The 23,832-nt window shown below is 40.6% G+C and overlaps 1 protein-coding gene across 3 annotated transcripts; it reads left to right on the plus strand.

Annotated features, from left to right (window-relative positions):
• The first annotated feature begins 387 nt into the window (after positions 1–387).
• Positions 388–19,994, plus strand: ptdss2 (phosphatidylserine synthase 2). Of its 3 annotated transcripts, none has more exons than XM_034307505.2 (12): positions 388–1,311; positions 5,393–5,494; positions 6,353–6,435; positions 8,449–8,516; positions 8,765–8,899; positions 9,032–9,082; positions 9,401–9,514; positions 9,622–9,740; positions 13,272–13,386; positions 14,330–14,475; positions 15,697–15,882; positions 18,460–19,994. In XM_034307505.2, exons 1-12 carry the CDS (start codon positions 1,109–1,111, stop codon positions 18,614–18,616), a joined length of 1,479 nt encoding a protein of 492 aa, XP_034163396.1. In that variant the 5' UTR covers positions 388–1,108; the 3' UTR covers positions 18,617–19,994. The 3 variants fall into 3 exon arrangements, with proteins under 3 accessions (XP_034163396.1, XP_053092929.1, XP_053092930.1); XM_053236954.1 differs by lacking the exon at positions 18,460–19,994 and adding an exon at positions 16,226–18,442 and having other exon boundaries at positions 389–1,311; XM_053236955.1 differs by lacking the exons at positions 388–1,311; positions 8,449–8,516.
• Positions 19,995–23,832: the final 3,838 nt, after the last annotated feature.

A 23,832-nucleotide genomic window follows, 5' to 3' on the forward strand; every position in this document is an offset into this window, starting at 1 on the left:
ACACACACCTGGGTCTGATGGTAAGGTGTCCACAAACACTTGGCTGAGGAAAACCTACTTGTCTTTTTGTGTTTTGACAAATTGTCCTATCTATCGAGATGTCCTACACGCTCATACACTCATGCTTCTTCATACAGTATATTTTAATCTGACTATCACCTATCAAACTAATAATAAAGCAATTTATAGTTTGTTTGTTTTTTAATGCTGGAGGCATTTTCTGTTAAGTACAGTTCAATAAGGCAGGACAAATCATCAGATATGATAGTCAAGGTCAAAGGTTGGGACAAGTACTTTTGCGCAACTTCTGCGCAGTGTCTACGCAATGGCTGCGTATTGTTTGCGCAATCCGAACGCACTATTAATGCTCTCGAATGCTCCCTTGTGTGTCGCCTGAGGAGGAAGTGACGCCAGAACGCGCGATTATAGCCGTATGTACACTTTCCCAGGCAGGGGGTAGGCGTGCTGAGGTTATTGACAAGCTGCATTTCAGAGTGCTAACCCAGAGCTGCCGGGATGAGGACGGGTTAAAGACGGGTTAAAGACTGGTTAAGGACGGGTTAAGGTACTGACACTGGCTCTGATATGAGACACTGAATGCGCGTTCATGTGTGACTCGTTGTCCTGAAGCTCAGTGAAGGAGAGCTGCTGTGTTATTGAGCAGTGTGTGGCTGAAAGGTGTTGAGCACATGAAGGGCTTTCGGTGTGCCCTAGCTAGGGGACCTCTTCTTCTTCTTCTTCTGCTTCTTCAGTACTGCAGTGTTGAGGGTTACAGAGTAACACTAAGCGCACGTGCGTTTCCGCACCGAAACATTGTGACGGAGTGACGTCACTGTCACAGTGCTTCGTTAATTCATACACGCAGGAAGTTTGGTAGAAGTTTTGTCTTGTGTGAGTGGATGAATGGATGAATGAGTGAATGAGTGAGTGAATGGATGGATGGATGGATGGATGGATGAATGTTGTAGTTAAGTTCCTCGTGCATGCCTCCATAGCAGGACCCAGGAGGAGACTGTGAACATAATCACACTTTTTATTCTGGACTCGAGTGGTGCAGCTTACACAGAGAATATCACACACACACACACACACACACACTCGCGCAAACATGGCCAAACCCGAGCCGAAGAAGAGCAGCAGCAGCAGCTTGGGCTTTGGGAACAAACCTGCCTCGGAGGAGCTGGAGGTCAGTAACGGCCCTGCAGAGCCGCCGGTAACCGGAGCCGCGCACGAGCCCGGTGGCAGAAGCAAACCTGGCAAACGGAGCACCGAGAGCGAAGTGTATGATGACGGAACCAACACTTTCTTCTGGTAAGCAAACTGACAGCCGACATTCCTCTCACCAAGACTGTATACAATACTGATCAAAAGAAACATGGGCCAAACCCAGAATGCAAAATATGAAGCTTTTAATGATCTTAACAACAAATCACTGGTCAGGAAATGAGCAAGAATAAAACAAATAGATAAAGGAAGTTAGTATGCGAGAGCTTTTCCCTTTAGTTTCTTTAAATGTTTAAGGCTTGTGGCTCTTGATGAGCTGCATCAGGTGCGGCAGAAAACCAAATAATCACTAATCTTTTAAGAAAAAAAAAAAAACATGCCAGAAGATATTTTTGGAAAATGTTGTACACCCATGTGACATGTGTTAGTTTGAATTTTACATCAAACATTTTAATCATTATGATGATTTTACCTTTGTGTACAAGAAGACTATAGAAGTGAATTTCCCTGTTTCTAGCTTTTCCCCAAACAAACAGTTCACTGCAGCAAAAGGAAACCAGCAAATGGAGGCACAGGAGCTCTCAGGAGTGCATCTGTTTCATTCCTGCTCATTTTCTCACCAATGATTTGTTATTAAGACCATTAAAAGCTTCATATTTCTCTCTTTTTTTTTTGCCCAGGAGTGTATGCACTCATACCTGATACCAGCCATATTAGACATAGAAATAATAAACTTACACTATATGGCTAAAAGTATGTGGACACCTGACCATCAAACTCATATGTGGTTCTTCCCCGAACTGTTTCCACAAAGTCAGAAGCACACAATTGTATAGAATGTCTTTCAGTGCTGTAGCTTTACAATTTCTCTTCACTGGAACTAAGAGGCTCAAACCTGTTCCAGCATGACAATGCCCCTGTGCACAAAGCGAGCTCCATGAAGACATGGTGTGTGAAGGTTGGAGTGGAAGAACTCGAGTGTCCTGCACAGAGCCCTGACCTCAACCCCACTGAACACCTTTGGGATGAACTGGAACACCGACTGAACCCCAGACCTCCTCGACATCCCAACATCAGCGCCTGATCTCACTAATGCTCTTGTAGCTGAATGAACACAAATCCCCACAGCCACGCTCCAACATCTAGTGGAGGTTATTATAACAGCAAAGAACATGATGTTCAACAAGGATGTATGAGTGCGATGGTCAGGTGTGCACATACTTTTGGCCGTATAGTGTATTTGTGCATATGTAGCGAATCATGTAGTATTGAGCTGATTACATCGACTCTTTGGCTGCACGATATGGACAGAACTGTAATTTGATTGCTTCTGTTAATTTAATTGTAATTTATTTTTAAATCGATGCCACTGTACAGGAACCAATGAGAGTAAAACTGCTCTAAATACGCTCTACATGTTCACCCTTACGCTCTGTGTGTTTGTATCATGTTTTTGCAGATTTTGCTCAACATATTCCCATTGGCTCCTGATTTTTTCAGACGCGCTCTATATCAAACACTTATCCAGAACCTCTGGGACTGCCATTTTTTTGTCTCAATCCCAATAATCGCTCGCTGTCTGACATAGGGAACACTATATAGGCTATAACCCTTGTAGTGCACTCGTATAGGGACCAGGGAGTCATTTGGGCAGAGTAGAGCGTCATACCGTGTTCACACGTTTGTGCTAGTAAACCAGAATTTCCTTATTAATAAAGAGTGACCAAAATCTCAGCAAGGAAACAGATATTATTTTCTTCTCTACTGTTCTACTTTACAACAGAACCACTATCGACTATCCGAGACCTGACTAATGCACACCACTTGTTATTTTGTTGTTGTTTTTTATATCGGCAGGTAAATTATTCAAAGTAGATGCTAACACCAAATCAGCATAGTAACAATTGCAGTTCTGCAACTTATTTGTGGAACCTGTTCTGCATTGCCACGCAATATGACTTTATTATTATTATTATTATTATTATTATTGTTGTTGTTGTTGTTATTATTATTACTGTCAGTGTGTGAACACAGCATTCGTTTGAGGCGATGGATTTGTTGGCCTTTGCAGCACACTCGAAGCTTCAGATTATGATGACCGTAAAACACGCAGTATGGCGATTCAGGTTGTTCCGTCTACCTTACCTCTAGTGGAGCATAAACATCATAGAGTCCCGATAATATCCTTACAGAGTGCACTTAAGCTCTCACAGCAGCTCTGTATTTATTGATTTGTGAGTAATAACACAGATATGATTGACGGGCTAGTGGTGTGTGTAAACCTGAATCGTGTTTTGAGCACGTACGTGTATACGTGCAAAGACTGAAAGTATGTAAAGAGAGTGCGGAAACCTTTCTTTGCTCGCCTGCTAATTATCATCAAACTATACTCCTTACTGCAGGGAGTAACAGTCTGCTGGTGGCTAGTGGCGCACTCATCTGCCGCCTTGGGGAGCATTTCAGGATGCCAGCTTTACGTCGGCTTTTCTGCTGTTTGACCGACTCAGCAGAAACAGGGCGCTCAGGCTGCTTAAAGACTTTAAGCAGGACAGATGCAGGAGAGGAAGGGGGCAGGGAAAGCAACGAGCGAGGACTCGGGATACCTTTAACCGTAGCTGCAACTGCTATCGTCATCATCATAATCATAATAATAATAATAATAATAATGATAATAATAATAATAATAATAATAATTAGGGCTGCACAGTATATCAAAATATCGCGATATGCATATCACAAGGGCTTGCAATAACCGAATGATTTTAATACTTCAAAAAGTTACGAAAAGTCAAACTTTTAGGGCGACGCAGCGAGCAGAGAATGCTTTCTTTTCCTCAAAACAACATGAAACATATGTTGGTTATGTCATTTTAAGTTTATAAATATATAGAAATATTCTTTAAATTGATTTTACACACTTGTAGCATTATTGTAGTGTATATCGCAATATTTAACAAGTTATCGCATTTTTCTTCAATATCGTGCAGCCATAATAATAATAATAATAATAATAATAATAATAATAATAATAATAATAATAATAAAGAAATTTTAATTTTGTATGTCAGAGATAGTATTCCTCTTTTACCACAGTCATTTTCCAACAATGACAGTTTTTAAATTATTAATAAATGACACATTGAGCTTTTTATGGAAGGTCTGCGAGGCTCGAGTCTTCAGGTCAGAGGAGTTTGTGCTTTCTGGTTTCTCAGTAACAAGAGATTTTTTTTTTTTTTTTAACTTAAAGATTAACTTCAAAAGAGAGAACAATGCAGATCGTGGTGAGGAACCGACTTTTTATAGCTGCTATAATGTAATCAGTACCAGGAAATTTTGACCTTACAGAAAACCTGCCCATATCAAACAACTCATCCGCTTTTCTTTGTTGTTAAACAACACGTTTTTAATCTGTTTATTATTAAACTTGGACTACGTGAACGTTTCGTTACTATAGGAACGGCAACGCGTTAGAATGGTTGTAACCATCGTCAGAGCAGTGCTGTTGTGGAAAAGTGATCAACATCATCTGATTCAATCATTTACCCGCACTGTGGTATAAAACATTGTAATCCAAACGCATTCTTTGTTAAAAGAAAATAATTTGACGTGGCGTCGATAGTGCATGCCACATGTATGCTGCTTAAAATTAGAGCGCCCCACTGTGAAAACGCCTTCCCACGTGCCTGGGGGCGACTGCTATTATTGTCCATATACCCTGCTATTTTTGTTATTTTTCATCCACCCAGAGCTGACACTCCCTTTGTGCCTGAGGGCATTTTGTTACTCAGAAAAGTAGTTTTGTTTAGTTTTTTTTTGGTTCCTCTGAAATATGGAAACGTGAAGAAGTTGCTCTGACGAGCTTGGTAAGATTGATCGATTTAAAAAAAAAAAAAAATAAATAAAGGTTTGTGTTGTGTGTTGAAGTCTTTTCCTTTAGCAGCTTTGTAGGTTATGAAGTGAGGAAAAGACCTTCATGAGCTCAGTCAGTTGTGCAGTGTCAGTTGTGCAGTGTCAGTTGTGCAGTGTCAGTTGTGCGGCTCGGCTCCCACATACGCTCTACTACAGGAGCACTCACTCACCAGTGGGATTTCTCCAACTCGCAGCAAAGTCAACATTTAGTCAGCAGTTGCTCAATCACACACTCTCTCTGCGTTTCGTCTGTCTACAGGAGAGCTCACACCCTGACCGTCTTATTCATCCTGACATGCGCTTTGGTTTATGTGACCCTGCTGGAGGAGACTCCACAAGACACAGCGTACAACACCAAGAGGTATGTGGGCACACGAGTCAGGTGACAACATCCGAAGATGTGTGCGTGCGTGTGTGTAAACACTAACCCCGTTCGAGTTATTTGTTTAAACACACACAGTGACCCTGACCTGATGTTCCAGCAGTCCTGTTAGGCCACATGCTGCTCTTCTCTAAACCGAATGATGAACACTGGCTGTGAGTGCATGAGAGAGCGTGCGTGTGAGAGCGCGCGCGTGAGGGAGCGCGCGTGAGGGAGCGCGCGTGAGGGAGCGCGCGTGAGGGAGCGCGCGTGTGAGAGAGCGCGCGCGTGAGAGAGCGCGCGCGTGAGAGAGCGCGCGCGTGAGAGAGCGCGCGCGTGAGAGAGCGTGCGCGTGGGAGCGTGCGTGTGAGAGAGCGTGCGTGTGGGAGCGTGCGTGTGGGAGCGTGCGTGTGGGAGCGTGCGTGTGGGAGCGTGCGTGTGAGAGAGCGTGCGTGTGAGAGCGCGCGTGTGAGAGCGTGCGTGTGAGAGAGCGTGCGTGAGGGAGCGCGCGTGAGGGGATTATATGTAGTGTGCAGTAGATTACCAAGTTCTGGACCGTACAATGGATCCCAGTTCCATAGGAGTTTTCATGCTAATTCTGAGATCTAGTTAAACATTGGTGTGAATTAAGTGACTGGATCATTGCTTTTCATGTCAACCACATGCTAAAATGTTGGCTGCATCATCATCAGTGTGTTTTATATATTTATATATTTATTCAACTCTTACCCTGAATCAAGTAATAGAAACCTGACACTGCTTTATGTGGAGTCTCCAGATGTATCCAGTTTCATTGCTTCTGAGTTTAATTTGAATATAGTAAAATGAGATGGTGTGTGTGTGTGTGTGTGTTTCCAGAGGGATTGTGGCTAGCATTCTGGTCTTCCTTTGTTTCGGAGTAACGCAGGCGAAAGATGGCCCTTTCTCACGACCACATCCAGGTACGAGAGCAGCACAGGTCAATTCCACTTTTACACCGTTCCCTTTTTTCTCCTGACTAAATGGAGAAGAGTTTTTTTCTGCATACTGCAGTAGTTTTGACTGGCGTACAGACCGACAGACTCACCGGGATGAATATGACCACACGCGAGCAGCCATAAATATAAACCTTCCCATGGAAACCCTTCCACAAATACTTCCACTTCTCACAAATTCCCGTTTATAGAGCTGATTAAACGGAGCAGATGTAAATTTGTATGTTTGAGAAGAAGAGAATGGACGGAGAAGTGTGACAGTGTGCCAGTGGGTATAAAGTACACACTCGTCACAGCTGGCACACACCATCACATTCCACATTTAAACATTCATTTCACTTTACAGCGTCCCTCTGAGGCAGGGAGTTAACTGTCTCTTTACCCACACACAGTTAGCTGTCTAGATAATCAGCAACAAAATTGTTTCGCACCAGTGAAGCCACCTTTTTTCGCTATTTTTTTTTTCTTCTGTGGAGAGAAAGCAGGGTGACTTTGGAGTTTAGGCCTCGCAGGTAATGAAATTTTAATCACGCTTATATTTGGCCTCATTTGCCGAGGTATGACTGGTCACCTCGCCTCACAGACGTACAGACATGGAGGAAAAAAATCTCAACTTAACGTGATGAAAGTTTATTTTAAAAATAATTAAACAGACCTTGTCGATTACGGGCTTTTTTTTTGCTTTGTTACGAATTGAGAGAGAATTTCGCAAAACTGCATGAGTCAACTGCATGAGTCAAATAGCATTCAGACTCTGCAAATCACTCATAGCCTGCAGACAGTCACACACACACACACACACACACACACACACACACACACACACACACTCTCTTCTTTCATCCAAGTAGACGTGCGGCTCTTGTGATTTACTATTAATAAATACTCTGAAATTTCTAGTTTACTTTTCGGATTAACGTATTAAAGTTCAAATAATTAAATATGGGCTTATGCCTGTGGATCATGTAGACTGTCAGGTCTGATTTTGGTGCTACGGAGAGGTTGTTTGTTGCTCACTGAACACTCATGGCAACTCCAGGTTTTACTTTTCCTACAGTCACAGTTCTCTCAAACCTGATCAGTGCTGTTTGCTTTTCTCTGATTTTTTTTTATTTTTTTATTTTGCTACGCACAATGCTTTATTCCTTCGTTTCGCTCTTTCATGGACGGTCGTTTTGAGTCATGCCTGACGAGACCACTGTCTAAAACTATTCACTTAATCTCTTAAAAGCACAGGATCTATGGAGGATGGACACATTCTGAAGATGATTGAGAGAGAGACTCGTTGAAAAGCAGACCAGTTCCTCTTGCTAGACCAGAACTGCTGTCACTGTGCTTTTAACAAAAATAAAACCTGTTCTCTAATTTGATGCGCGTCACTGAGAGGAACCCAAAGGGCAAGGTGCTCAAGAGTGGCGTGATTGCATTGTTTTTTTGATTAGAAACCGAGAGGGGACGAATGATTAGAGTCTTAAAAAAGCGGGTGTACTCCACGCTTTACTCTGGAATGGGTTTCTTCCCGAGAGAGCGTGCAGGAAGATGAGTGCAGCTCTGTTCCCCTGGTGCGTAAATATGAACCTACCTACTTATTAGAGCTGCAAGTAACGTAGCAACAGAGCAGCCTGGGGGGAAAAGAGCAGCTCCGGAGGAAAGACGAGCCGCGTTGCCCTAAAGCAGAGGCAGCAGGGGATAGAGAGCGCGTGGGCACTGAAGTGATCGAGATAGACAGACAGCTCAGTTTACAGACCCCATGTCTACAGCCATTTTGGATCATTTCAACAGACAGTACACTGATAGTGGAAATTAAGAGTTCATGAATGTGGCCCGATTCACTGACGACGATATTTATTATTAAAAATATATTTTTATGCGCATTTCTTGATGTTTTTAGTGAAGTTTCATGAATGATGCATGTGTAAGGGTGCCATTTGTTTCGTGCACATTTAGCGCTGTGATAGCATGTCTCTTTTCTGCTTTCAGCATACTGGCGCTTCTGGCTCTGTGTCAGCGTTGTGTATGAGCTGTTCCTCATCTTCATTCTTTTCCAAGTGGGTCTGGAGTCATGCGTATTCTCACACACACACACACACACACACACACACACACACACACACACAAACAAATTGTTGATGATGTAATTTAAAGTAATAATGCAGATGATGTTATACACTAAACAAAATCCAGTGCCTTTTGCTTTCACTTGGTTTTTTTTTTTTTTTTTTTTTTTTTTTTTTTTAATTAATTAATTTATTTTTTATATATTTTTTTTAAAGTCCATATTTTGTGCACGTTGCAGACGGTGCAGGACGGACGGCTGTTTATGAAGTACATCGACGCGAAGTTGGGTGTTCCTCTACCAGAGAGAGACTATGGAGGAAACTGTCTTATCTATGATCCCGGAAACACCACTGACCCCTTCCACAACATCTGGGTAACAAATCTCCCTCTCTCTCTCTCTCTCTCTCTCGCTCTCGCTCTCTCTCTCTCACTCTCACACACACCCACACACACACATCCTGATACTCACAAACCTAAACAAACTAATTTGTGTTTGTTGTTACAGGACAAAATGGATGGCTTTGTTCCTGCCCATTTTCTTGGTTGGTACATTAAGGTAGGTGTGTGTGTGTGTGTGTGTGTGTGTGTGTGTGTGTGTGTGAGTTTTCGGGTATGTGTTGAGAGCAAGTGCACTTTTCCCCCCCAGTTAAACTGGTTTCAGTTTATTTCACATGGGTCTTGTACACACAGCAGCTTGTTGTCTTTAATGAGCTAGAAAGTGTGCTGGAAAAATCTTAAGTTTAAACAAATGCACAGAAAAACAAAGCTCTAAATATCTGAAACAGCTGGAACATGAAAACTCCAGCTCGCTTGTCAATTGTAGTAATTATTTCAGTATTTATGACATAGCCGTGTCATCATTTCTGTTCGTCAGACCCTGATGATCCGAGACTGGTGGATGTGTATGATAATCAGTGTGATGTTTGAGTTTTTGGAGTACAGTCTGGAGCATCAGTTACCGAACTTCTCAGAGTGCTGGTGGGACCACGTGAGTATTCCTTTCATTTTTTTCCCTCCCTCTTTTACTATACACTATAGATTCATGTTTCCTCCCGTCTTTCCTTCTCTTTCTTTCTTTCTTTCTCTCTCTCCCAGTGGATTATGGATGTGCTTGTGTGTAATGGTTTGGGCATATACTGCGGCATGAAGACGCTCGGCTGGCTTTCGATGAAGCCGTACCAGTGGCAAGGCCTGTGGAACATTCCCACATACAAGTAAGCACACAAATACCCCAAAGTATCCTCAAATACCCCACTGAGACATGCTAGACACCTTATCATTGCATTTCCGCTTTATTTATTTATTTTTTTTGCGTTTGTTCACATTCTGGGTTTCGTCTACACAGATCTCTTCTCAGGCTATAGGCTGTACAGTGGCATGCAAAAGTTTGCGCACCCCTGGTCCAAGTCTGTTACTGTGAATAGTTAAGCGAGTAAAAGATGACCTGATTTCCAAAAGGCATAAAGTTAAAGATGACACATTTCTTTAATATTTTAAGCAAGATTCAAAACAGGTTCAAAATAACAAACAAAGGAAAAGGGCTCGAAGCAAAAGTTTGGGCACCCTACTTAATAACACCCCCTTTGGCAAGTATCACAGCTTGTAAACGCTTTTTGTAGCTAGTTAAGAGTCTTTCAGTTCTTGTTTGCAGGATTTTTGCCCATTCGTCCTTGCCAAAGCCATCTAGTTCTGTGAGATTCTCGGGCCATCTTGCATGCACTGCTGTTTTGAGGTCTATCCACAGATTTTTGGTGAAGTTTAGGTCATGAGACTGTGAACGCCATGCCAGAACCTTCAGCTTGAGCCTCTTGAGGTAGTGCATTGTGGATTTTGAGGTGTGTTTAGGTTCATTGTGCTGTTGTGGAAACCATCCTCTTTTCATCTTCAGCTTGTTTACAGACAGTGTGATGTTTACTCCCAGAATTTGCTGGTATTTGATTGAATCCATTCTTCCCTCTACCAGTGAAATGTTCCCCGTACCACTGGCTGCAGCACAAGGCCAAAGCTACGACTGATCGATCCACCCCTGTGCTTAACAGTTGTTCTTTTCATGAAATTCTGTGCCCTTTTTTCTCTCCTTCGCTCATTGTTTCTATTCTATTAAAATTTCTATTTTAACTTCATCCGTCCACTGGATTTGTTTTCAAAATGCATCAGGCTTGTTTAGATGTTCATTTGCAAAAACCTCTGATGCTGAATTCTGTGGTCAGGACGTAGGAAAGGTTTTCTTCTAATGACTCTTCCATGAAGCTCGTATTTGTGCAGTTGACGTAGAACAGTGTATCACCACTCCACAGTCTGCTAAATCTTCCTGAAAGTCTTTTGCAGTCAAACAGGCGTTTTGATTTGCCTTTCTAGCAATCCCACGAGCAGTTCTCTCAAAGTTTTCTTGGTCTTCCAGACTTCAACTTGACCGTCACCGTTCCTGTTAACTGCCATTTCTTAATTACGTTACGAACTGAGGAAACGGCTACCTGAAAACGCTTTGCTATCTTCTTATAGCCTTCTCCTGCTTTGCGGGCATCAATTATTTTAATTTTCAGAGTGCTAGGCAGCTGCTTAGAGGAGCCCATGGCTGCTGATTGTTGGGACAAGGTTTGAGGAGACAGAGTATTTATAAAGCTTTGCAATTTGCATCACCTGGTCTTTCCTAATGATGTTTGTGAACAAGCCATAGCTCTCGAAGGTCTGCTTGAAGGTTTAAATGTACCAGATGGACCACAGTGTCACAGTAGCATCAGACAGATCACACAGTAGTGTGTCAGACGTCCTGCGCCGTCTGGATATGTGCTAGGTCTTTCTAGTGTCAGAAGGTTGGCACCTCTACTGAAGTGTGCGAGCTCCAAGTGAGCATACATTCTGTGGGGGGGGGGAAATAAACCACATGCGGGGCGCCTTTGTAATGTGGCTGCACTCAGTGCAATTGGAATGTAGTAATAATAATAATAATAATAATATTATTATTATTATTATTATTATTATTATTATTATCATGAACACTGAGGCATAGCAGCGGATATGACAATATGCAGCCATCACCATCAAAGAGGACTGGAATAAAGTAACGTTGCTTAGAAAACACTGAACATGGTCTTCTCTACTGAGCTAATAAATTAAACAATATTTGCTGACTACTTTCCCTCGCAAAGGTTGCGAGGATTGAGCGCGTGCCTTTCACGTGTAATGAGCACGTGGCCTCGACTTGTACTGAGCGCGTGTGCTGAGCGCGCGGCCTCGACGTATGCTGAGCGCGCGGCCTCGACGTGTACTGAGCGCGCGGCCTCGACGTGTACTGAGCGCGCGGCCTCGACGTGTACTGAGCGCGCGGCCTCGACGTGTACTGAGCACGTGGCATGCTCCACCAGTTCATCTCTAGAAATAATCCACTGTAAGGTAACATTTTCAAGCGGCAAAATATGATCAATATTCAGATCAATAGCCTTTTTTTGCAGTGTTATGTCTTGAAAATTTGAACGCTCTTTGCTTATAACAATCGTGGAGATAAAACCTCACGCTCTCCCTCTCAGGGGAGCTGACAGAATGGTAAATGTGTCAGTATCCAGAGATGGTTTTTACTTCTGAGAGAGATGATTTCTTGCAGTAACACTTGTTTATATGTAGAACTTCAGCTAGACTGTATCACGGCTTGGCGTCCTGCATGATTTTAGCTCGCACCCGTACTGTGGAAATGCAGTTCCGCACTGGCAGTTAATAGGCTAGATTAAAAATCTTTTGTGTATGTTCATGTGTCTCGAACGTGTTTCCACTAGCCACTTGTGTCAGGAGCAGGGTTAGTAAATCTGTCAAGAGCAAGCCAACGTCCCTTCAAAACCACACCCAGATATCCTGATCACTACCTAATGAAAACTCAAGGTGATTATACACTATATGGCCAAAAGTTTGTGGACACCTGACCATCACACCCATATGTGCTTGTTGAACATGTTTGCTGTAATAAGCTCCACCCTTCTGGGAAGGCTACGTGCCGAGCCTCCTCGCCCAACAAAATAGTTGGGGATTATTTTTCTTTTCGAGCTTGCATTAATGAGCGCACAACACATTTTAACCCTTATTCGACCACTATAAATGATGCTGTTTAATGTGTTTACTCGATGTATTTTCTAGCAGCAGAATGTGACCACGAACGTCAACATCTGTTTCTCGCCTTTAGTGATGTACAGAGACAATTACGCTGTTTATAACAACCGTGCTCTACTGAGTTAATGAGGAAAAGCTCTAGAAAAAGAGTTACGACCTGACCTCCAACCAGATTTATTTATTTATTTACTGTGCACTGTGCATTTGGAGTTAGATTTTTAAGGGAAATTTTTAGATTATAAACAGTGAAGGCTGGCAGTATGCTCGGAAATTCAGCATATTGCTGTTCATTAAAAAGTGATGAGTTTCATTTGTGTAGCTGCACTGAATAAGCTCAGCAAATCTTTCCCGCTCCTGGACTTTATACGGAGCAGTGTTGAATTTTTCAATGAACCGCCAGCTCTTTGTTCTTGAAAATCTCTCTAGAAGTGCACTCACAGCTGGCTTTAGAACGTTGTGGTAGCTCTGAACGTCCTTTCCTTTCGTCTGTGGCTTGCACACGCATGTAGTATGAATTCCACCTACAGGGAAATCAAGGTCTTTTGGAAAAAAATAAGCATTTCGTTTGTGTTTTTCTGCGAATGTTATTTGACACGTGTGAAAATAGTAGCTGATGTACTGGTGTGTGGTGTGTGGTTTAATGACAGGGGGAAGATAAAGCGCATCGCATTCCAGTTCACTCCGTACAGCTGGGTGAAGTTCGAGTGGAGGCCAGCGTCTAACCTGCGCCGGTGGCTGGCGGTGCTCGGCATCATCTTCATGGTCAGTGTGTGTGCCGATTATTTTCACCATTATTTAACCCATTACACCCCAAACCAAACTCTGGTCTTTTAACTGTCCCTCAGACTCGTTTGCATACTACGGGTGATACGGCCTTCTCTTCTTACACTCCAAAACTGTGGAACACCCTTAAAGAAGCCCAGTCTCTTAATTTAAATCTTCTCTTAAAACTTATTTTTTAAGGATTGCTATTATTTGATTACTTTGTTTTGCTTTGTTATTAAATTATTATTACTATTAATGTTATTGTTATATATGTTTATATACTCTTATGTAAAGCACCTTGACAGACCTTTTTAAAGGTGCTATATAAAATAAAGTTTATTATTACTATTATTCACCAATAAAAATGTCCTTTAATGGCAAATTAACCACAATGTTACCAAACAGCACTCTGAAGGAACTCAATTAAATAAACGAAATTTAGGAACAACCTCTGCGTGAATATGATTACTTCCCCAAGTGCTATGATGCATAAAAAACACAAAGAAATGGACTCAGATATAGGAAGAGAATAGTCTACTCATTACCAACTAGTTTCCTTTGAGAACAGGTTTTTACTAGCGTTTATCCTTTAGGTAACCAGTCTTTTTAACACTTTGTTGCCACAGTTACAAAAACGTTTCTTTTGTATTTTGTTTGGCACAAATAAAGACCATTTCCTTGAAGGTCAGAGCTCTGAAGTCTAGTACTGAATGCACCCAGGGCTTCTCTGAACTCAGTGATGATGGATTACTTGTTATTAGGTCACTGATGATAAATAAATAAAATATGTGTTTATTTGTATAATGTGAACATTTTATCCAACTGTGCTTAAATTGTTGACAGAAAAGAAAGGAGCTATAAATTTTATGGCTTTGAAATTTCTATATGAACATTTTAAGCACTGGATATGTACGTGATGGTTCCTCTTTCCTCTCTCTAGTTCCTGCTGGCCGAGTTAAACACTTTCTATTTGAAGTTTGTGTTGTGGATGCCACCTGAGCATTACCTGGTGCTGCTGAGACTTGTGTTCTTCGTTAACGTGGGCGGAGTGGCCATGAGGGAAATCTACGACTTCATGGACGACCCGTCAGTTACAATCTTTAGATTTTTTTTTTCAAATAATAATCTATTTCTTTTCATAGCTCTTTTCTTTTTACTGAGATTTATTATTTCAATATTAGACATTTTTAAATGCAGTGTGAGAGAGCAGAGTTGACTGAACTTTTTATGGTAGTAATATGTTTATACAGTACACTCCTGGGCAAAAAAATTGGTCCAAGCCCAAAATGGCAAAATATGAAGCTTTTAATCGTCTTAACAACAAATCATTGTTCAGGAAATTAGCAAGAATGAAACAAATAGATAAAGGAAGTTAGTCCTTGATGTGCTGCATCAGGTGCGGCAGATAACCAAATAATCACTAATCTTTTAAGAAAAAAAACATCCCAGAAGATATTTTTGGAAAATTTTGTACACCCAGACGTGTTAGTTTGAATTTTACATCAAACATTTAATTATTATTATGATTTTGCCTTTGCATACAAGAAGACTATATAAGTGAATTTCCCTGTTTCTAGCTTTTCCCCAAACAAACAGTTCACTGCAGCAAAAGGAAACCAGTAAATGGAGGCACAGGAGCTCTCAGGAGTGCATCTGTTTCATTCCTGCTCATTTTCTCATCAATGATTTGTTATTAAGACCATTAAAAGCTTCATATTTGCCATTTTAGTCTTGGCCCATTTATGTTGCCCAGGAGTGTATATTGTTTATCAGCTTGTAGTCATGAGTTAAAGGTGGCGTCTGCAATTTTTTTTTCTTTTTTTTTTTTTTTTTACTTTTTTGCAATATTTATTAAGTTCTCCCATTTTTGACATCAGTCATGAAAAAGATCAGTCTGTGTGGAAACCAGGACTCAGAGAAAACCATCAACATCCAACAAATCAGATTTCTATTTGCCAGTCAGTTTAGAAGCCTCCACCTTTTGCCCTAGTGTTCTAGCCGACATACATTTAACATTAAAAAGCCATGAACTTCACCATTAATACATCATAAGTAACAATAACGAAGTAATGAACAGTTGTATAAATGGGTGTTTTTTTTTTAAAAATAATATGCCAGATACGCAAGAAATAATGCTAGTTAATGTTTACTTTGTTTTATAATGAGGTAAATAATGCTAGTTAATGTTTACTTTGTTTTATAATGCTTAAAACAGTCAACTTCAGCCAAGTTTGTGGAAATTTAAACATTTAATCTCCTTTAAACCTTTTAGGGAAAAAATCTGATGCGGTGTTTCTGATCTTTCAGGAAGTTCCATAAGAAGCTGGGCCAGCAGGCGTGGCTTGTGGCAGCCATCACAGTGACTGAGTTTCTCATTGTAGTGAAGTATGACCCCAAAACCATCATGCTACCGATCCCCTTCTTCATCACACAGTTCTGGATCCTCGGCATTGTCCTGATCCTCACGTGGACACTATGGCGCTTCTTTATCCGGTGAGTGAGTGTAGAAAACGAGCACAAGCAGGAGGGACAGAGGCCTTACTCTGCTCTCGTTTGTCTTATGCTCAGCTCAGATAACAGACACACACACACACACACACACACACACACACACACACACACACACACACACACACACACACACACACACACACTCAAAACTGGGATCATTTTTTATTTGTTCTTTGCCTGTGTGTAGTATTTAATGGATCTTTTTCACTGTTGGAGTGCTTGTTTGTGCATTTCTGATTTTCTTTTGGCCGTTTTTGTGCTTCTGGTCTGTGTGCTGCACTGAAAGTCTCTCTCTCTCCCCTGTGTGTGTGTGTGTGTGTGTCAGCGGTAATGTCCATGTGCAGTGAGGGAGAGGTAGGTGGAGAGTGACAGCTGGTTGTTGTGCCAACATCACCTTCATCTGTCATTCTCACCAGGCTGCTCTTCCCCCCCTGCATGCCAGATAAGCCAGACTTCAACTTCTGCATCTTCGTGTCTGCAAGCGTTTACACACCAGCTTATGTTTAGTGTGTGCACAAGAGGGGCTGTGTGACCTTTAACAAAAAAGAAACTCTCTAACAGTCAGCGGTTTTAATCGTGGGCTTTAGCGGTCTGTCAGGACAAATAGAAGTGACACAAAGTCAGCGTGACTGCTACGTCCATCATAGTTGATCTTTTTTTCTGCTTTGTTTTAATGTCCGTCTAGCTGAATCTGACACACAGAAGAACGCAGTTCTGCATCCATGACAGTTAATTACAATTAATATTTATTACAGTTAATTATCTTTTCTCCAGGAAAATATTTGTATGCGATTTGAGCGCTCCGGTTTGCGAGTAACCCGTTGCAGGAGAAATTTTTAATGTTCATTAAAAAGAAAGGAAAACTCTTAACATTCTTAAGTGTTTAAATGACTTCATAGGACTTCCTTCATCCTTCATACATGGTGGGATCAGCTGAGCGGGAGTTTAGGAACATAACTTCCTGCCTTCATGGTAGGCTTGTGAGATTGTGTCTAATATGCCGTTATCTTGTCGTGCCTATCATCGTTACTGATGATATCGCATGTGGCTTTGTAGGCTGCAGTGATGCTGAGGGAAAACAAGAAGGGGGCATGGCCAGACAAACGTATCGCGCCCTGTGTACGTGTTACGTCATTAAAGCGTTAAAACAAAACTTTAGCAAGCTTTAGCGTTTAGTCAGGCTTTTTTTTTATTAATTATCTGTTTCTCAAGGAAAACTGAAGGCAGGACTGTAAAAAAAAAAAAAAAAAAAAAAAAAAAAAGTAATGAGTTAGTAGCTGTAACTAAATTATAAATTTGAAATGAAATTATATAAACTACACGTGCATGTGGTCTGTGGTGAACAGCAGTGGAGATACTGAAATCTTATATTGAAATATCTGATATTGAAATCTGGAATGGTGACGTCACTCTGATAAACACACAGTTTCTTTTTTTTTTAATTTTAAATCTCTTCATGTTTTGTGAGAGGAAATGTTCATGGCTTTATCAGTTCACAAGGGAAGCTGTTTTGTTGCTCTGCTCTGGAGTCAGACAGCAGGTTATTAAGGATTGTATAAGATAAAAATATATATATACATATATAATAGCTGAAAAGTAAACAATTTATTTTTTGTGGGTTTTGAAACTGCAAACACAGCTCTGAAAAACTCAGACTGACATTTAAATCATCAAACTTGATAGACATTGGACTCCCGTAGAGATCCCGATACTATCGTCAGTCGTCCCAAACCCACTCCATGGGCTACACTTACCCACAATCCTTTTCTCTGAAACTATGCAGAAGTATAACTCTGGCCTTATACATTCAAGCTTCCTATATTTTTCTATGTTTTTGCTGTCTTTCTATTTCTCACGACTCTATCTACCTACCTACCTACAGTCAGGTCCAAGTATTTGAACAGTGACACAATTTTCATAATTTTGCTTCTGTTGAGCTGCTTTTCATTTACTGAAGTCAAAACTGAAGGCAGAAAGTCTCATAAACAAGCAGCATCTGAAGGCGGCTGGAGTAAAAAGACCTGGCAAAGCATCTCCAGGGAGGAAACTCAGCATTTGGTGATGTCCATGGGTTCCAGACTTCAGGCAGTCATCGACTGCAATGGATTTGCATCCAAGTATTAAAAATAATCCTAATATTTATGACCGTTAGTTTGTCCATTTACTTTTGAGCCTGTGAAAATGGAGGGACTCTGTAAAAATGGCTGTAATTCCTAAACAGTTAATGCAATATTTTTGTTAAACCCCTTGAATTAAAGCTGGAAGTCTACACTTCAATCATATCCATATTGCTTCATTTCAAATCCACTGTGCTGGAGTACGGAGGCAAAATTACAAAAATTGTGTCACTGTCCAAATACTACTAATATGGACCCGACTGTATTCATCTATTTAAATTTTTTATTTATTTTTTTTTTGCATGGTAGCCTTCTCTCGGTCAAGTCAGAGGTTACGTATTAAATTTAAACCTCGTTCCCTCTCCTTCCGTGCCAATGAGGCCTAGTGAAGAATTGCTGGCTGATGTATTTATATGAGCGATGACCTCTCCTGTGTTTCCAGTGACATCACACTCCGTTACAAAGAGACGCGGAGGCGTAAGCAGGAGGGCTCGGCCGAGCGAGAAAGGCACCCCGGCAACAGCAGCAAGACCCCTGTAACATCTGGCCGCAGCAAACTGAACGGCGACACGGATCCCTTACGACAGCGCAAGTCTTGAGGGAAGACGCGGTGGAACGCTCACTGCACAGCTGTGGCACACACATCAAGCCTCACGCGTCGTGTGATTTACACTGTGTGTGTGTGTGTAGTCTGTCTGCCTGTCTTCCCCTGACTGTCTGAACCATTCCAATGCTCACTCACCGTTAAAACACACAGAGCAACAGTGAGTTCATGTCACATGACCAGGAGGCTCTCGTAGTGTATCAGGAAAATGTGCCCGATGATGATTGTGTGTGTTTTTTTTTTTTTTTTTTTTTTGTTTTTTTTTTTTTTTTGGCATGTTTTATTGTTAGAAGCTGCAGAGCATGACTACATTCAAGAGGTGTGTGTGTGTGTGTGAGAGAGAAAGAAGTGCAAGGACATGTATGGAAAAGATGCTCTGTTTTTCCAGATGCCTTATAAAAAAAAAAAATTAAAAAAAAAAGAAAGGGGGGGTAATAAGCTGTATCTTTCCTTGCCACTGGGACGAGAACCTCAGGAGTACAACTTGTGTACATTTTAACGTGTATCTTTCACCAGGAACGGTTTGTGTTTAAATTTACCTTTAAGTTATTATCCGTTTTCCTTATTTTGTGCTTTAATTTGTTTTTTAAGGTACACTACATTCACGTTAGTATGTAAAAGATACATATTACAGGAACTAAAAGATGTACTCTAGTGACAAGGAAAGGAACAGTTTACCTTTTTTTTCTTCTTCATTCTTAGAGTGTAGTCGATTCTTACTGGACCATTGACACGTGCTCGTAAACGTGTGCTCCAGTTCCAGGGGCACGGCTTGTTTCGTTTGAATTTTGTTCTTTTTGCTGCTATGCAATAAGACACGAGAGTCGTTCGACTTGAACTCTCATTACAGTTGGTTAGGCTTTAACTTTAAAGATCCTGGAGTACTGCTGTTACACAGTGCTACACTTGTAAGAACACACACACACACACACACACACTCTTCAACAGCATGACCATTGTTTTTCTCTTTGCGTTAAACAGGGACTGACGTACTCTCAGGAGAACTGTCGCTCTTATTACACTGTGTTTCTCAGGTAATTTCCCTTCAGAGTAACAGCCAGAGTAATCAGGAGGAGCATGAATTTCACTGATGATACACAAACGAGTTTCACTGATGATACACTGATATTTTTTTTCAATCTCAGAAGATAGTGTGCTACCCTACATACATACACACATACATACACACATACACACACAAGCAGAAACAAAGGAGAGAACAATCGTTCTGCTACACTTACTGGACCAATCTTGCAGTTTTTTGTTTTTTTTTTTAAATACCTGGTCATCCAAAGTCTGTTTCATGATCGTTGCTGCTCAAGCCACAGAACAAAAATTCGCTAATCTGCTAAATAAAAGCCTGTGCTCGCTGTGTTCTGACTCCTCCACCTACCTTAAGCCTGTAAGATTCATCGTGCGTTTAGTGAAACGTTGTCGTATTGCACCTGTGCTCAGTGTGATGATTTTTAATTGTATAAGTGGATATTACATAGATGTAGTGAAAGAAGTGCATGTTCTGGTTGTGTGTGTGTGTGTGTGTGTGTGTGTGTGTGTGTGTGTGTGTGTGTGTGTGTGTGTGTGTGGTGGAGGGTGTGTGTTACAGTACATGTCTGTACTAATGATTAGCAGTAATGGACAGAACCGTTTCATGTAATGTAGAACATGCTGCTGCTATTATATATATAATCTTACTATGAATGTAAACATTACATTTAGTTGTTTGTTGAAATGGGTTGCCAGTGCCCTCAGAACAACCTCTTACTACTTGTTTATGTATTACACTAGGTGTATTTTTTTTTTTTTTTTTTTTTTTTTTCCTTCATGTAATTTAGGGTTTTAAAAAGATGTTCTGAAGTCTCTTTCTAGTATTTTGTTTTTATTAAAACACATTTTCCTCCTTGCTTTTGCTTTTCTTACATTCTGTAAACGACACTGTGTTGGAACGAGACTGACGTCAGAACGGAGAGTACGTCACCATCGACTACCATTTAAGAGCCGTGGCTACCGTGTCAAAGATATTATACTGTAGGCAGATGATTGTTCCCTCTAGTCTTCATGTAAGACGCCTAAACCCACCGCTGGGGGATATGACCAACATATCACCATCATATCACGATTCTCAAAGATATTTCTACGATACACAGAATGTATCACGATATATAGGTTTAGGAACGATTTCTCAGCAGAACAGTAGTGGTGCTTTGTCTACAACAATAACTTTCTTTTTATTTTTTACATTTAGAAAATTGCATTTTTATTGACAAAAATAAATTAAGAAAATGTATCACTGAAAATAAGTACAGAAAAATCTGCATAAATTATTAACATTAACATTTTATTTATAAAAATGAACAGGAAAAAATTGTAACATTGAAAAAGCTGTACACGAAAAAAAAAATGTGTAATTTTTAAAAAACATTTTACAACTTAAAAGATTAATTACAAAATATTAATTAATTGTTTACAATATTAAACATTGGGAAAATGTATCACGATATTGATATATATCATTAGATCTCCCAGCACTTCTTTCTTTCAGTAATCTTTCACATGCCCTGTTCGCTCGAAACGACCCCTTAACATCACGAGGGATTGAGTCAACACAGATGTAGACTTCAGGAGCAGAAGTTACCCAGAAATCATGGCGATCTGATGTAATTTCATTTACACAAAAAAAATGGCAGTCTACTGTTTATAAGTGTTTATAAGTGAGCTAATTCACAATGTATGCTGTGCTCACACCTCGAAATCACCGTGTTGGTTTACATAGTTAAGTAGCTCTTGCTAATTTAGTACAAGTTAGGTACTAAAGTAGGTAAACTCAACTTGTGGAATGTGGAAGAAATGTGATTGTATGTTGAAAACTTCATCACCTTCACCATCTGAAGTAAATTCAGTGTGTAAATCACCAAGGAACTGACTTCACACATGTTTGTTTATTACACAGGACAAGTGAGTTTCAAAATCTGCTCCTTGTCCTCCTTTTCTTTCCCTTCTTCAGCTATTGGTCACTTTTACTGAGGACATGCACTGAAATGGGACACACATGGGTGGGGTTTAATGTACGATGGATATAACGTCGTTTTTCTGTAAAAGTAACGGCCCTGCCCATCCAATGATTTAAAAAAAAGACCATTTTGTATCAAATCTCTGAATCTTCACTCTGTCCCCACACTAACATACCTGTCTGCATGATGGAAGTTAATACAGACTAATAGTTGGTGTGTGTGTGTGTGTGTGTGTGTGTGTGTGTTTCTGGCTGTGGTGTTTCTGCAGGGCAATAAGCCTCTCATCTCATCTCTACTACAGTGAGGTGTGTGAGAATGTCATGAACAAAGACCTTTACTGAAAGAGAACAATATATGAATTGTTTTATACAAATGTAAATAAAAAATCTGTTTGTCTTTTGGTACTGTGTCATTTGTCCACAATGTCTTTTAGGCTGAATCACGAAAATGTGTACATAAAATTTAAGGATGCCTCCGTCGCCAAACAGTCTAGTTCCTCATATTACTAATTTGTACGTCAGAAATACCCTTAAATTATATTCCAGTGAGGATAGAACCTACTGAAGAAAAACTACTTCAGACATTTGACCTTGGTGTGACCTTCACCCTGTTAGGATCAATTCCAAAATCTAGTCAGAGATAGTCTCTTGAGAGCTCTAATCTCTAGTCATGAGATTTTGTACTAACAAGAATCTTGGACAGATGCGCAGATAGTCAGAAAATGCGCCTTGAATTCCTGAACGTGAATGTAACATCTAGGTATGACAAACAGAAAGACATTTGACCTTGCTGTGACCTTGACCCTGTTTGGATCGATTAAAACATCTGAGCAGTTTATCTGCTGGTTATGATGATAATTCCATAGAAATCCTACAGACATTTATGCACTTGTTCTTGAGATATCACGCTAATAACATTAATCTAGGATGGACAACCTGCAAACATGATGTTAATTTTTTTTTTAAATTTTAATATAAAGCAGAAAATCTACAGTGCCAGAATTACAGGCATAAGAATTTCTTTTTAAAATAATAGTATTTTCTCTCATAACAGATTCAGTAACACTCTGCTCAGAGAACCAATGGCAGGTCTTTCAGTGGCACTTTTATTAATAATCGCGATTTACAGAGAAACAAAATCAAAACCGTTACACAACAAGAACCCGATGTCAACTGCGTCGATGGGGATACCTCCACCACCAAGAAGTCTAGTCCTTTAAGCCAGAAATACCCTTAAAAATACACACTACACAGCCAGTATCTTGTATGCCAAAGTATGTGGACATCTGACCGTCACACCCATATGTGCTTTTTGAGCATCCAATTCCAGATTTGTTGTTATAATAACCTCCACCGGGACCTTGCTGTGACCTTGACCCTGTTTAGATCAATTCAAAAATCTCATCAGTTCCTCTGCTGGTTCTGATGGTAATGGCATATAAATCCTCTAAACATTTAACCACTCGAAAAAACCCAAAAACAGTGAGGTGGAGACAAAATTAAAGGCTTCTTTAAACTGGTTTTACATAGTGTTTCTGCTCTCTGCGCACACACACACACACACACACACACGCGCACACACACACACACTCAGATCATTGCCGAGTTTGAGTCCCGTCCCTAAAAAATGGTCAGCTGTGAAATAACTAGGAAAAAAAGAAAGGTTTTACTTTGCTATCAGTCAGCTGGAACTTTGTAGCCTTTGAGATGCGTATTTAACGTATTTACATTCATCTCATTTGGCTGAAGCTTTAATCCAAAGCAACTTGCAACTCAGCAACTGGTGACGTGAGCCCAACATCAAACTTCGGTCGTGCAGCATTGGTGTGTTTGGCTGGAGTTTCAGTGACCCCTTGGGAAGGATGATGGCATTGTGAAGTTCCAGGATATACAGTATAACCCCAAAAGCCTGGGCTGCAAGACATCTGCAAGAGGTCAAGGTCGTATCTGGATTGTTCGACAGAATAACACAGAAGTCGTTCAGGTCTTCGGTTTTGTTTTATGAAGATCATTTCAGCCCTGGAGTTGATCCTTACTGAAAGCCTACGATCTGAATTAAACAAGGAAGTCAACATGCAAGTCCAAAACCCTAAGAATATAAAGAAGCATAAAATGTTCTGCATGGAGGACTGGACTGAGATCCTCTACAATCTGAAAGCATCTCCAAACTTTTTGTGTAGCAGATTTCATATCTAAAATATAAA

The sequence above is a fragment of the Pangasianodon hypophthalmus genome, chromosome 9, assembly GCF_027358585.1.
Source record: "Pangasianodon hypophthalmus isolate fPanHyp1 chromosome 9, fPanHyp1.pri, whole genome shotgun sequence".
NCBI classification, from domain to species: domain Eukaryota; kingdom Metazoa; phylum Chordata; class Actinopteri; order Siluriformes; family Pangasiidae; genus Pangasianodon; species Pangasianodon hypophthalmus.

Coding starts and splice junctions, on each gene's coding strand:
- ptdss2 (XM_034307505.2), top strand. CDS start 1,109: ATGGCCAAACCCGAGCCGAAGAAGAGCAGCAGCAGCAGCTTGGGCTTT. Junction 5,495..6,352: donor ACAGCGTACAACACCAAGAG/GTATGTGGGCAC, acceptor GTGTGTTTCCAG/AGGGATTGTGGCTAGCATTC. Junction 9,083..9,400: donor TTCTTGGTTGGTACATTAAG/GTAGGTGTGTGT, acceptor TCTGTTCGTCAG/ACCCTGATGATCCGAGACTG.